Source organism: Callithrix jacchus, chromosome 5, assembly GCF_049354715.1.
Source record: "Callithrix jacchus isolate 240 chromosome 5, calJac240_pri, whole genome shotgun sequence".
Taxonomy (NCBI): Eukaryota; Metazoa; Chordata; class Mammalia; order Primates; family Cebidae; genus Callithrix; species Callithrix jacchus.
In genome coordinates, this window is record NC_133506.1 from 36877487 (window position 1) to 36892492 (window position 15006).

At 38.8% G+C, this 15006-nt stretch overlaps 1 protein-coding gene across 2 annotated transcripts in view; it reads right to left on the reverse strand.

Annotated features, from left to right (window-relative positions):
* The window catches only part of CHD6 (chromodomain helicase DNA binding protein 6), a 202991-nt gene that overhangs the window by 122766 nt on the left and 65219 nt on the right, over window positions 1-15006 (reverse strand). For both annotated transcript variants that reach the window (XM_078371699.1, XM_002806769.7), the window contains exon 3: window positions 10499-11019. Coding sequence is in view for 1 of the 2 variants with exons in the window: in XM_002806769.7 (XP_002806815.5) it covers window positions 10499-11019 (521 nt within the window). In the remaining variant the exon portion in view is untranslated. The remainder of the gene's footprint in view (window positions 1-10498; window positions 11020-15006) is intronic.

Consider the following 15006-nt stretch of genomic DNA (forward strand, 5'->3'; position numbering starts at 1 on the left):
TATTTATTAAATAAGTTTTAATTTAATTAATTAAATTTTAATTAAATTAAAACAAAAATCCATATATACTTTAAAAAATAATTTATCTTGACATGTATCTATTCCACTGCAGAAGTTGATAATGTATTTCGCATCTTTTTTTTCCACAATCAACACTGATTCCTACAGTATAAAAGAGCTCTGGCAGAAGGTCAGACTGGGCTATGGTACTCTATTCTTTTTACCAAGGTGATTGGTCCAGGATGGACACATGACCCAGAAGACCAACTTAGGAGTCCTTCTTTCAAAAATAAAAAAATAAAACATATATATATATGTATTTGTTTCGGCAGGAGTAGGTAGGAAAATGAATCTTTCTTCCTAGCTCATGAAGTTGTTAATCTGTAAACCCACAGCTACAGGTGGCCATGATTCCAGCCATGAGAGGAATGCATTTGCAAAGAATGGGGTGGCACCCAGACAGGTGCAGCAGGTCACTGGAGACAAAGAGCCTTGGTCTCAGTTAAACTTCCTGGATCTGATTCCTTAAGCCAGTGAACCTCATTATCATTTTTTTCTAACTTAAGCTAATTTGATTTGGTTTATGTTACTTACAATCGAGAGAGTTCTGAATAATACAAAGGCGTAAGTCTCCCACCAATTAATGGGACTGGAGGTTGAATCAAAGCAATCTTATTTCTATAATCCTTTTTTTTATTAATAGTTTTCAGAGTTAGAACAAACTAACTTGCAAGGGGAAAAAAAGAAGAAATAACGTTTTTGAGATTCAAAGTAACTTTTTATTCAAACTTGATTTTACAATCAAACATATATCCACTTTCAAGAAAGTACCTACTATACACTTATGACATGCAAGAAACTCCCAATCAATTATATCACACACTGAGAATAACTATCATTTACAACCATCAAAGCTTTTATCCTGTCTTCCACATGGCTTCATCAGCCAAGATCTTTTTCATCTTTACTTTCTGTAGTTTGTCCTAGAAAAAATAAGGTTTTCTTTTTTTTTTTTTTTTTTTTGCTTTCCAAATAGGAAATTTTATTATAATATGAAAGCACTAGGTAGACTCGATTTCTTAAACTTCCTCTACAACCCTATCTCCAGTTTCTAACCTCCAGGTTTCTTTGCTAGAACTGAGAGTTAGGAACTGAGCGCTGAATCTGAGTACAAGGAAAAGATCTGAGTATGTGTCATGACATTGTACTACCGTCTTTTATGGCTCTGTCCCCCGGGTCTCCAGGTATTGAAAGATCTTATCTACTAAGCTGAATTAATTCAAAATGATTCATCTTCTCATTTTAAAATTAAAACCTTATAAAATATCCATCAGAGCCTTAAAAAAGAATGAGTTACTACTACAGCCACTGAAAATAGCTCATGATCCCAACGATCGCCTCCAAACACATGCAGAGTCTCAGGAGTCCAGTCCAGGAACCACTACTCTACTCCAGCAACAATGCTTCAAAGACACTTACAGCACTGACCTTCCTATAGGCTTTGATCCTCTTCCCAGGAGTACAATACTGAAAACATGGATATCACCTTGAAGAAGCTCATTTGCGCACTTAATTCAGCTTTTCCATAATACCAGTTATTAGTTCAGTCTATGTACAGAACTGAGTTGGTATCGATTTTTTAAAGATACTATTTAAAAGAGAAAGCACAAAAAGACCCTAATTATTTTGGTACAGATATAGTCTGCTGCAGACAAACTGTGAACTAAATCTGCTCTGTCAGTCCCTTAAACCGTATCATCAATACCTTCAAAACAGAGATTACCCAGGTTTGTGATATTCTCCTAGTAAAAAAGAAACAAAAAGATGACTTCCTCTTAAGATGAAAAAGCAGGGTTTTACCAAGTAATCCTATTAAAAGGAATAAAAGCAATTGAAAATAAAAATTCAGAAAGATAGAAGAGTTTCAAATAAAAAGTATAACCCATCCTTAGTGTACCAAATCCCCAGAGAGGATCACTTTTGACTGATGCCTCTTTAACCCCAAATATGTTCATGCTTCTAGTTCATTATTAATCAACATTAAGAAATGTCTACTGACATCCTGATAGGAAAACTGATGAATCTGGATCTTATATAACTCCCCTATTCCTGTCCCTACTCAATATTTTCATTGAACTCTTTTAGTGTAAGCACCACATTTTAAATTTTCATTAATTCTTTGTTTTTTTTTTGACTGCTCCTCTGTCATGATCCATTTACGTGTTGCACACAAAACATCCTGAATTTGAGGATGCTAACTTAAAATGTGTTCATTCTTCTCCTTGAATTCTTTTGATGATAGTTTTTCTTTTCATTTTTCCTTTTCCTGCTTTATGCTGCTTGTTTTCCTCTATGGTTTTGTGCTCTTCAGTAGACTGTTCCTACTGAAAACCAACTAGGTTGGTAATACAGGTGGCTGGTGAGGCTCTCTTCTACCACCAAGTAAATTGCTTTCTCTACAAGCCTCACCCGAATAGGAAGCCTAGTCTAGGACTCTACACACATGGCAAGATTTGTCAAGTGGTTGTCCCTCCCCTCCACCTTTCAGGGTATGGGCAAGACAGGGCAGAGAAGCTAGTGCCCTTCTTGTGGGTGTCATTCCTTACATGGAGCCCTAGTCCCTTTCCCAGGGCACACTGCCCAATATCCTTAGAGTAATTGCCTGAGTTCATCCTGGAGCTGACAAACCACACAGCCACTCTGCAGACAGTCCCTTAATCAGCCACCTCCACTTTTGGCCTGCCTCCAGAGCTGCCTGCTCCATTGCAAGGAGGAAGCACTTCTATCTCTGCTGCAAACACAGCACCGGCATGAGCTCCGAGCTGGGACTCCCTCCACAGCATTTATCCACCAGTATGGTACCACTGGCTTTCTTTGTCCAGAAATTCAGTAGTGTCTCTCATCTTTGAAAGATGAGAGACCTCTGTTCTTTCTATCATTTCAGTAAGATTTGGAGAAGTGAAAATGAAAGCAAGCTGCATGTACCATCTTAAAATCTGGACGCTCTTAAAAAGAACATTTATTTAAATGACCTATGGTCTTTTTGCTTTAAGTCTTTTCTCATCCATTAATTCCTTTAATAAGTCGCTCAATACTCATCTCTTCCAAGGGACTCCCCAGACCAGAAATGACATACTCTTTATCTTCTAAATCCTTTCAGCTACTCTGTATGCAGTTATACCAGGTTTTTCACTTGTTTACATTTTTGCCTGTTTCTTGAACACTTGTCACGGTTGTTTCTTGTGAAACGCACCTCAAACTTGTAAAAGTACCTCAATGACAGGGCTCATAGATACTTCTGTGACACCTTGCTTCCTTCACTGTTTCATTCCCAATAAAAATACTTATCAACAAAGCAAGACACAGAAGAGGCACTAAAAATATACTGGATAAATAAATGAGTAGGCATTCATCAAGCATTATTATTAGTAACTGTTTCCTTACAGATTTGCTAAAGGTCACTATGTACCAGGCCACAGATTAAGCACTTCCAATGCTCTTAAAAAAACAGAAATAAAGACTTAGTGCTAAGCTTCCAAGGTGGGTTTCTGATATTACCATTTAGATGTCTACCCTGCTTAACACAAAGTCCAATGGGTTCCAAGCTCAGGGTTTCTACTGAGGACGCATACACACCTTTAAGTCTTCCTTATTCTAATAAATGGTCACAATGTAAAAACAAATTCTCCCAACAGAAAGAATGTCATTTATGTAATCTCTTGAACCTGAAATTAGCCTCAATAAAGCTCTCCTCTCTAAACAGAAATAGCTAATTGACCTTCATATAAATGAGAAAGAGCCACCAGCTCTTGTGAGGAAGAAAGCTGGTTGAGTTTTACTACTCTTCCTGCACCACACAGTTATCAGCTGACTCAGCGGCAATCAGGCAGCTCAAATGGTTATATAACCAGAAGGCCTGGGGTTTAACACTTTGCAGAAGCAATCATCACAGATGAAAGCAAAAAAAAAAAGGTAAAATGCTGGCTTTGGGAGAACAATCTGCTCTGGTTTGACAAACCGAACAAATGGGGATGAAAAACTGAAATTGGGGCTGATCATACCAACCACTCCTTTTCCTCTTTTTGCTTTTTCATTCCTAGCAGATGTTACATATAAAAACTTACACAGGCTCCATTTTTCCTGTGATCTTTCACCCAGGAAACATGTTTCTCAAAGGATCATCTAAGAATCAGCTACACTCTAATTACCTGGGAGAATTCTGAACTGCAGATTCCTAAGTTCCACCCAGACCTAATAAACCATTCTCTCTGGGGAATCCACTTTTCTAACAAGCTGTCCAGGTAGCTCCCTACGCATAGCAAAGTCTGAGGACCAGAGATCACAGCACATAGACCTCCACTTGGGCCAGCACATTGACTAATTTCTTGACTTGCAAGAAAGAATATGAACCATTCTGAGATGTGTGGAAATTCCAAAGCTTATCCTCTGCCCTCACCAACAATATGAACACCAAAACTCATGACCCTAGCTTTTAAAAGCAACCTTTAGGCTGGGCACCATGGCTCATGCCTGCAATCCCAGCACTTTAGGAGGCCAAGGTGGGCGAATCACTTGAGGACAGGAGTTTGAGACCAGCTTGGCCAACACAGGAAAACCCCATCTCTACTAAAAATACAAAAAATAAGCTGGGTGTAATGATATACACCTGTAATCCCACCTACTCGGAAGGCTGAGGCAGGAGAATTGCTTGAACCCAGGAGGCAGAGGTTGCAGTGAGCCAAGATTGTGCCACTGCACTCTAGCCTGGGCAACAGAGCGAGACTGTTTCCAAAGAAAAGAGCAACCCTCAGCCCAGTCAAAACGCTTGGCTCTGTATGTGAGAAAGGGCAACCTAAAGAGCTGGCCACAGACCTACTCCTCAGATACTCACTCCTTGGATATTGAGTAAAAGACTCAGAAGGCTTCATACACAACTGAAATGGATCATCTTTCCTGCTCACTCAGCTGTGCCTTAATGCCACGGAGCTGACTTTTTACTAAAAGCTATTTCAGGAGGAAAAAAAAAGAATTCACAGGCATTTACAAGCATTAGATGCAAAAACTGTTGGTGAGCACAGTATCCACTGCATAACAGTTCTTGCTATGATCTGAATTTGTCCCCCAGAATTCCCGTATTGGAAACCTTGATCTCTAGTGCAGCAGTGTTGGAAGTTGGGGCCTAATGAGAGATCAGGTCAGAAGGCTATGCTCTCATGAATGGATTAATATTGTTATCACAGGAGTGAATTATCTCTTTTTCTCTTTAGAGTAACATTTCATTCTCTCTTGCTCCTCTGCCTTTGGCCACAGGATGAGGAGCAGCACACAGGTCCTCCCCAGATTCTGGCACCTGACTGTTGGACTTCCCAGTCTCCAGAATGGTGAGCCAAATAAATTTCTGTTCATTATACATTATCCAGTCTGTGTATTGTTGTAGCAACATAAAATGAACTGTAACAGTTCTCTAATAAGAAATTTCTTTCTCAAATGGTAAAAATTTAGCTTCTCTGAGAAACTGGCATGTTGCTTTTCTAAGAACAAAACATCTTTCCAAAGCCCTTATCAACATTTCATGACTCTACATGATCTGACCCCTGCCTTTCTGATCCCCTGCTCCAGCTATACCAGCCATGTGCAGCTATGTATCCAGAGTTATGTGTATGGGTTTGTATGTATAAGCACACACATACATCTATGTATGTCTTCTTAGTCAAGTGGCTCCAATCCTCTCTGGAATAAGGTACTGTAATTTTAAAAACAGTGCAAGCATAGAAGCTACACCATATGAAATTTTAATTTCAGAGTCAGGAAATTGACAGAGCCTACCTTGGCTTCCTGAAGCAGCATTCTTTCTTGAGTATTACAATAAAGAAGTGAACTACATTCATACTTAAAAATAATTCAGAGAAGCCAGTTTAGGTGATATACATTTGTTATCCCAGCTATTTCGGAGACCCCATCTCTAATAATAATAATAATTTCGAGGGAAAAGAAGAGAGACTAGTTTCAACTGGAACTTCTATTTAAGAGTTTTAGGCTTTTATCTCTTAAGCAGTACATGAATACTGATCACTATTAATATCATCCTTGAAAAGAAAAATTTGCTAGACTCTACCTATCACCTGTTTAGAAGAGATATGTTTAATAATTTGTTTGTTGCTTCTCAAATGGAAACAAAATCAGCAAAGGAAAAAGCTGAAGACATTTTAGTCCTTGAAAGGATACCATGGAATCTGAAATCCTATAGAGGAGGGGCCATTTCCTACAAATAAAAACCAATTTCTCTGACACTGAAATCTCCCCACATCCATTTCTGATCTTCCTTAGCAAAACATAAAGACACACGGCTATGGGGAGAAAAGTGGGTTTTACAGTCAGGTGAACCTGGAGTCAAATCTCAACAATGGTGTTCATTAGTTCTGTGCCTTGGACGAATTACTTAACTTTTTGAACTTCCATTCAATTATAAAATGGATATGTTATCTACTGTTATATAACAATGGGAGTTATAAGATACCTTATACAGGTCTTATTTTCAAGGAGCAGAGCTCTATCTTAGAATACAATAAAATTATATTTTTATGTATACACATATATACATATTTATATATGTATATATGTATAGATGTGTGTGTATATATATATAAAATATCATGCGTGAACCTGACAAACCTCTCTGTTGACCAGTCCCCCAGGAACATAAAAAGGCACAAGGCAAGGTGGTCCTGACTACAGGCACTTAGCCTTTGTTGAAGAAAACAAGTCACACGTACATGAAAGCCACAATTGATGGGAAAGTAGCCTATTTTAGACTTCATACAAGACTGGGAATCAGACCTAAGTTTATTACACACACCTGTGAATGACCTTAGACAAGTCACTTCTCTGTAGGTCTCCATTTCCTTGGCTACAATACAACAGGGCTGAACTAATTATCTTTTAGCCTTCCCAGGTCTACAGTTATGATTTATAATGAAAAGTGAGGCTCCAAATGCAATGGAAGTTCAGAGGGGACACACAGGTACACTGGTTTGGGGAAGCTCTGTGGAACTGAGATCCAAAGAATAGAAAGGATTTGGGACCGAGAGAAGGAAAAGAGCTGGGAAAACAGCAAAAGCAATCCAAAGGAGAAGCGAGTTAAGGACTTTTATGAGCTAATGAGATTAATCAAGCTGGCCAGGTGTGGTGCCAGAGATGGAAAGGGAGGCAGAGGTCAGACCCCAGAGGGTCTGAATGACAGAGAAAGGAGTCTGGATTTTGTCCTAGAGGCAAGAGGAACAATCGGGGGCAATAGGAAGAACCAGAAGATTCTAAGTGGTTATAAATTGTCGAGGGAATCCCATTTCCCTGTCTCCATGTTTTCATGAGGAAAAGCATATTTTATTTCCAAGGACTGAAAAATACTGGAAATATATTTTCCACCCTTCTTCAAACTTATCTCACTTCCTTGATTGGTGAAATACATGAATAGCAAGACCGATTGGTGAAATACATGAAGAGCAAGACCAGAAGAAGGAATGGAGCACACATGGCCCAGCACTACCACCTCTGCTTCAGAGTGCCTGCAGTGCTAGCAGATAAACTCAAGTGAGGGAGTAACAGCAAGTCTGATGGTGGCCACAAGCTAATATATGTTCTTCAGTCCAGTTCATCAATAATAGAGTTGATAAATGAATGCCTATTTCTATTGACTATTTCTCAACTGATTTAGAATTGAGAAGGGAGAAAAGGAGATTTGATTTACCTCCACACCACCACTGTTGCCAACATAAATAAAGGAACAGCAGTGCTTCAGGAAGACTAGCCAGGTGGCAGCTGGCAAGATGGACTGAAGGAGGAAAAGGCCAGAAGCCCGTAAATCAGTTGTGGAGCTCCTACAGTAATCCAAGCATTAAGCGAATCATTTATAACCATCAAGTATTATCCAGGGTCTAATCAATATCTGCTCAAATCAAAACATGTGCTTGAGCCAATCTGCAAGAGTAAATCAAAGTGAACAAAAAAACTAAGACTTAATTACTAACATATACATATATATATAGATGTATTTTTAAATCAATTTACATCCTTCATATCTAAAACTGCTTCTCCCTACCAGTAGGATCACTAATTAAAGGAACCAAAACAACTTTATAAAGATACAAAAGAGAAGGAATCAAAGGCAAACCAGTCCAGAACCCTGAACTATACAGAATTCTATTATGTTACAGATCAGTATAATATAGCTCCAAAATAAAGAGAGAGAAAGCTCATGTAACTTGTCCACATTCTAAAGAGATGATCATTTCTGTCAGCCTTCTCTAATAGGGTATCTCTTGGACTTCTAAACTTCAAAAGGTTCTGCTGTCTTCTAAGTTAGCAGCCTTTGAAAACACTACCAAGCACTTCTCCAACTCACTTATATTTCATACTGCTTAATTAGATCAAATAAGCTGCATTAGTATTGCTACATTTATATACAAAGGCTGTTCCATTTTCAATCTTCAGAATCCTGATTTTGCCTATGCATTTGGCATCCAACACTATGTTAAATGCCTCCTTATTCCCCCAAAATGAAATTTATGACAATGTTTGTTATTCATCACTTTGTTTCAGTCCTCACACAATGTAAATATGAATTCCTTAAAAGTGAAGGAGTTGATAAAATTGTAAAAACATCAGAAACCAGCGCCTAAGTGCACTCAGACACCTATGGCTTTCTAACGTCTTCTAGATACAAATCAAGACTCCTTACTAGGGCTATGAAAACCTCCTCTAATTACCCTAAATTCTCAAACACAATCTTTATTCCTTATTATTCTCTGTAATAATAATAAAGAAAAAAAGTCACCACACTAGCTCATGTCTGATCCTCCTTCTACATAGACACTAGTACCCCAAAGTACCACTTCAGTCCTTCCAAAGTAATCTGGAGATGAAAATTATTGGCAGGGGCTGAAAAGTTACTCTACTACTCCATCCACACATTGGAGATCAGAGTATGCTCACTAGGTTCACTAAGAAACAAATCCTGTAAGCTTTTAGTTAGGCAGAATCTTGATTTTTGTCCACCTCTCTCTCGTAAGGTATTTTATGGGCATTTTCTATAACCTACATTCCTGGGATCCCACCCAAGTTTCTTTGGTAGATGAAAGATGAAATCCCCTGTCAGACAGAAGGGAGAGAATATTATGAGGCAAAATTTTAATTTGGATTAAGAAACTATCCATCTGGTCCCAACAAACTGTCCTTCTGAAAAAGAACCTAGCCATATAGTAAGCTCCAAGTTGCAACACACACCACTTAAAACGCATTCTTAAAATTATCTCCTTCATGCCTGACCAACATAGGTGTGATGGCCTCACGACTTTATGTTTTGTTAGTATCCACATCAATCTCTGTGTTTTTTATGAGTGTTCTTGGTCTAAAATAATAGATACATCAATAGATATAATTAACCTGTTCTTACACTGAGATTTTAGACATGTAAATTCCTTAAGATAGGAGTCATACATTCGGTGTTTCCTCAAAATTCTAAAGTTCTGCACAAGGAATTTAGAAACAAAATGAGAAATATTGTATTTCCCTGCTTAAGGAGTACACTTGCTGTCTTGATAGGATCTATAAAGCAAATCTGTACTTATGCACTCTGATGTCTCTGTAAGTCATTATGGTCTCCTCTGCTCTCATTTACTCAGTATTTCCTAAGCACTTGAAAATGTGTCAGGCACTGTGCTAGACACCGAACTAGATAAAAGATCAGGAATGGCCCTGCACTCAGAGCTTGGAGCCAGGGGAAGCTAGTCAGTCCTCATCTATCTGAAACTCTGCATATACCCATGGCTCTATCAGACTTCCTGCACCACTGATTCCCATGACTGTGCATCCTCTTCATAGCAGCCCCTCTGCCACTCTACACCATTGCTGTTCCAAAACTCACTGCCCTCTGTATCACACCTGGGATGTTACTTCCCTCACACCCTGTTCATGTTAACATTTCAATTCTTTTTAGTCCAAAAGGAATGGCAAGAAACTGCATGGCCAGTATTAATTCAGGTTATCTTTCTCTCATTAGAAGGTGAAAAAAGTGGTTCATTTTTGGCTGAAAGCTAATACAGACACAAAGAACACATAACCATGGGATATAGGGGACAAATCTACACATCTGGCAGGATACCAGCCACCAACTAAAGAATGCTAAGTACTAAGTATACAGACCAAAAAGAATGGTTGGGGTCTGAAGCGGGTGGGGAATTCTTGGGAATATCCTAAAAACACAAACGTCGTTTTTGAAACACCATGACTTCAGAAATGCAATGAGGAAACAGCGCCCTCCAAGGACAGCCCCTTGCATTAGCACCAAGGGGTTACCCTGCTCCCCATCCTATATGAGGTGAGATGTGAATCTTAGGCCCACAGGAGTGCAGCAAGGTTATGCCAGGGGCTTGGGCTAATGCCAAAAGCAAATCATCCTGCAATGGCACAGTCAAGTGCTTAGAGAAGGGAGAAAGGAATATACCTGGCCTTCTTGGACTTCGTCCTGGCTGTACAATCAGCACAGCTCCTCTTCTCTTTGGCCTCCTTGGTGCCCGAGGCTTCCCGGGGCTTCCGTGTCTTCTTTGCCCCGTCTTTTTGCTTCGGCTCCTTGTGCTCCTTGGCCTTCTTCGGCTCCTTGGCCTTCCTGGGTTCCTTTGGCTCTTTCGGTTCTCGTTTCCTCTTTGGCTTGGGCTCTCTGTCCTTGCTTCCCTTTGCTGCGCCCTCTTGGTCACCTGGCTCCTTTTTCTTCCGTTTCTTCTTCACTCCAGTACCTCCTCCCCCACTGTCCTCCATCCCGTTATGGGATGTCATTTTCCTAGGAAAAAGGGTAGCAGCTTCCTCTTCGGCAGTATACAGATCCTTCGGGGGCAGACAGTGACTAGGATCATCTTCAATTTTCTCTTCTTGATCAGTGCTGCAGTCAAATGGGGATGGAGATTTGTAGTCAAAATTGACGGAGGCATCAGACATTGGGGAGTGATTCAGAACTTTTAAATTTGACAACTGTAAAAGCAAGAGAAACAAGCATATTACCCTTCCAATGCATGCTTCATACAAAGAATGTTAGAATACATGGATTTGCTCAACAAATATTTACTGAGTTCTCACTCTCTGTTAGTTCTTACAGTGCTCACCTTGGAGATAGAGTGGCAAACAGGACACATATGGCCTTTACACTTGTGGAGCTGTGCCAATGTGTTGTTAGAATACTGAATCAGGATTATTCAAAGGTACACCTTTGATTTTAACTAAAAATTGTGCTGTTCTGTATAATCATCTAATCTAGCCACCAGACTGAGCACGAAACAACCTTGGGCCACTTGCAAAAACCAAACTACCTATATAGGAGGAAGCTTTATTGTGACAGAATCCATTAGAAAGCATGTGTCGCAGGTGCTGAAGGCATCCCTAAAATGGAAATTTCAAAGCTGTTTTTGAGCACCAACAAATAAAAGTACAGTCTCCCAAGCTGACCACTTTTTTAAGAAAATATTCCTTTCAGTATAGAAGTTATATCTCATTATTTCAGATCTGGTGTTGAAAAAAATATTTACAATTTCATAACAAAGCTAAGGTTGGTGATAATCAGTAACAATGTGAGCGTTAAGTTTCAAGAACAGCACCTTCTCCTTGGTCTGGGACAAAGAAATAAGGAGAGCCTGGGAGGGACAAGCAGGCTTTCTAGGAAGACGGTTATAATCACCTTTGCGTGATAACTTAGAAACAGCACCATTTGTGAGGAACCTGCTCTCTGAACAAGAGGACTGGCATGTGCTAAAGGGCACAGACAATTGCCCAGGTGGCATGGTTTCCTTTCAGTATGCTGGTTACCCAATCTGTGCTTGGACTTCCAGGCCCGCCCTGGTATTTACAGAGACTGTAACATTCAGCTACATATTTCCCCTTCTGTTTTTTCCAGTTCCTTTCCCTAGTCCAATGCTCCCAAACATAACACTGAGAATCCCAGGAGAAAAAGATGAAAGAAAAGGAAGATTTTTTAGGGGGGATCTTTATCATATCAATACAGTCCAGCCTCATAGACAAGCCTAAATCCGGAGGGAAATGGTCATTCTGACAGGACTCATTACTTTCAAAAAAAAAAAAGAAAAGTGAAAAAGGAAAACAATTCAGTTTGGCTATCTCATTGCTGACTGAGCACATGAGATGGCTTTGGAGAAGGAGGAGCTAAGTGGACATAAAAGGAATTTAAAATCAAATACCAAAAAATGGTTAAGGTGGTAAATTTCCTATCATATGCTTTTTACCACAATTTAAAAAACTGTTTTAATGGGCTACAAGGCAAGAATAAATCCAGCAGTGGAGTGACAGGTATCCAGGTAAAGCTAGGCTCCTGTGAGGTGCAGAGCCATCCTTGGGAGATTCCTGAATTCTGTGCCAAGGGCATCTGGCCCTCAAGGAACAAGTTTTTGTTTAAGATACAAGGGTGTAAAGACTGGGCTTTCAAAGATAACATAAAAGATCTACTCCCACTGAGGCAGCTCTCTGGTGGTCACAGTGAGACACTTTCTTCAGCTCGTATCTCATGTCCAGGTCTCTTTTCGGAAGAACAGGGGTCCCCAAAGAAGCTAGAAGCAGGAGGCAGTAAGGGGGCATTCAATCCTTATGCAATAAACAGAGCAGCAGCTAGCATTTATTTAAAACACATCATATGGTATACTAGGGCTTGTGCAAGGCATGTTTCGTGACCTCTAATCTTTTAACAATCCTCCAGGGTCAGTATAAAGATAAGATGCCCATTTTGTATACAGAGAAATGGAAGATTAGTGATGTTAATTGATGTGCCCAAGGCTAGCAAGTACAGGAGCTTGGATTTGAACTCTCTGTCTGGCCAAAGCTAACACTTACTTCAATGAGCATTGTATGACCTCCCAGGGAACTACAATGATTGCTAGGCCACCAGACCAGCAAGATGAAACTTGATTAGAAATCTTAAATGCAGCCAGGGATCCTGGTTCACACCTGTAATACCAGCACTTTGGGAGGCTGAGGTGGGAGAACCGCTTGAGGCCAAGAGTTAGAACTGGGCAACAGAGCAAGACCCTATCTCTTCTACTAAAAAAAAAAAAAAATTTAAAACATTTACCAGCAGTGTTGGTGCACACCTGTAGTACTAGCTACTTAGGAGGCTGAGGCAGGAGGATCACTTGAACTCACGAGTTTTAAGTTACAATGAGATATAATTGCGCTGCTGCACTCCAGCCTGGCCAACAGAGCAGGATTCTATCTCTTGAAAATAAAAATGAAAATAAACGTTAAATGTGATGGCACATGCAATCACTTTGGGAAAGGTCATGTAGTTCTTGATGAAAAAGCAGATATTAGTTGTAAAATATATAAAATTACAATTGAAAAGTCTACCAGAAATGTATTTTTTGAAGCACCTTGGGAGCTTTGAAAATATATTTGATGAATATTAAAAAATATAAGACAAAAATATTTCTTTCATGTGTCTCAAGGTCAGTGGGGGGGAAAGGCAAAGAGCCTAAATAAAAGCTTTGTTTCAGCTTCTACCAAGTTCATTAAATCACCACTTTGAAATGGACCCTAAAAGGAACAGGTTAGAGATGATGGGCCACAAGGTCCCAAGAGTACTTAACAAATTATGACAACAATTTAAATAGAGACAAGAATCCAGGAAAATAAGAATGAAATGAAGAGGATCCACTGGCAACACACGCAGCAACGCTAGCTCATCAACTGCACTGTTAGAAAGAAACCTGTTTCTGTGATTCCAAATTATCAATCCACAATATTCCTGGAAAAGACACTTAAAAGACCTGAATCTAGATAAACCGGATCAGGTCAGCTGAAAAGGAGTTAAGAAGTAATGAAAAAAATTATGGCTCTGGGCAGTGGTTTCCAAACAGAGGTCCATGGACAAACCTTTAAGAATTATTCAAGAACTTGAAAGTCAAAATAGATTCTAATTAAGAAAATCATCTAGAATAATAAGCATATCTGTTAAAGAATCTTCTTCATCAGTTATAACCATTTCCATACCTTTTCAACAGAAGGCCTTAAAATAATATGCTAAAACTCAGGCAGCAAAAACCATTAAATTTCAGTACATCAGGTTGAAAAAAATTAAGCATATTTCACTGTATTTTTTTGTTTTGGGTCAGGAAACACATATTTCTGTCTGTAATGAATCCATACATGGATACCTGACAATCACTTCCTGTAAGCTGCTTCCAAGCTGGTACTATTCTCTATCCAAGCTCCTGAGGAATATATAGAGAAAGCTTTTCATTCTTACTCATATAAACAGTATTTACTAACCATTTAAAAGTTTCTTCAAATATTGGTATGGCAAACAGGTATATATAGAGATGTGAAGGTTGAAAGGGAAGATACTCTCCAAGCTGTGATGACATTTCTCTCCCTCAAATTTAGGATGATTCTTTCTTTGAAAGAAAAATTTAGTAAAGTGATAATCCTATTAGACCTCCAATTTTTCCTAAAAAGTATGGATATTTTATGTGAAATATAGTAATTAAGAAATTTAAATTTTTTCATTTAAAACTTTAATACACTTATCAAAATTATTTATTTTGCATTTTAAAGAACATTATCAAATGTTCTTTAAAACATTTGATACAGTTTTGATACTGTACTTTTGGTACAGTAGGCCCTCTAAATCCATGGGTTCTGCATCTATGAAATCAACCAAGGATTGAAAATATTCGAAAACAAGCAAATAATTAAAAACGACAACAATTAAAAATAATACATATTTAAAAACAACATACTACCACAACTATTTATGTAGCATTTGTGTTGTGTTAGATACTATAAGTAACCTAGAGATGATTTAAACTCTATGAAAGGATGTGTATGAGTTAGATACAAATACTACCCCATTTTAAATAAGGAACTTGAGCGTCTTCAGATTTTGATATTCAGGGAAGGCGTCAGAACAATCCTTCATGGATGCTAAGGAACAACTACATAAAGAAAATCCCCCAAATG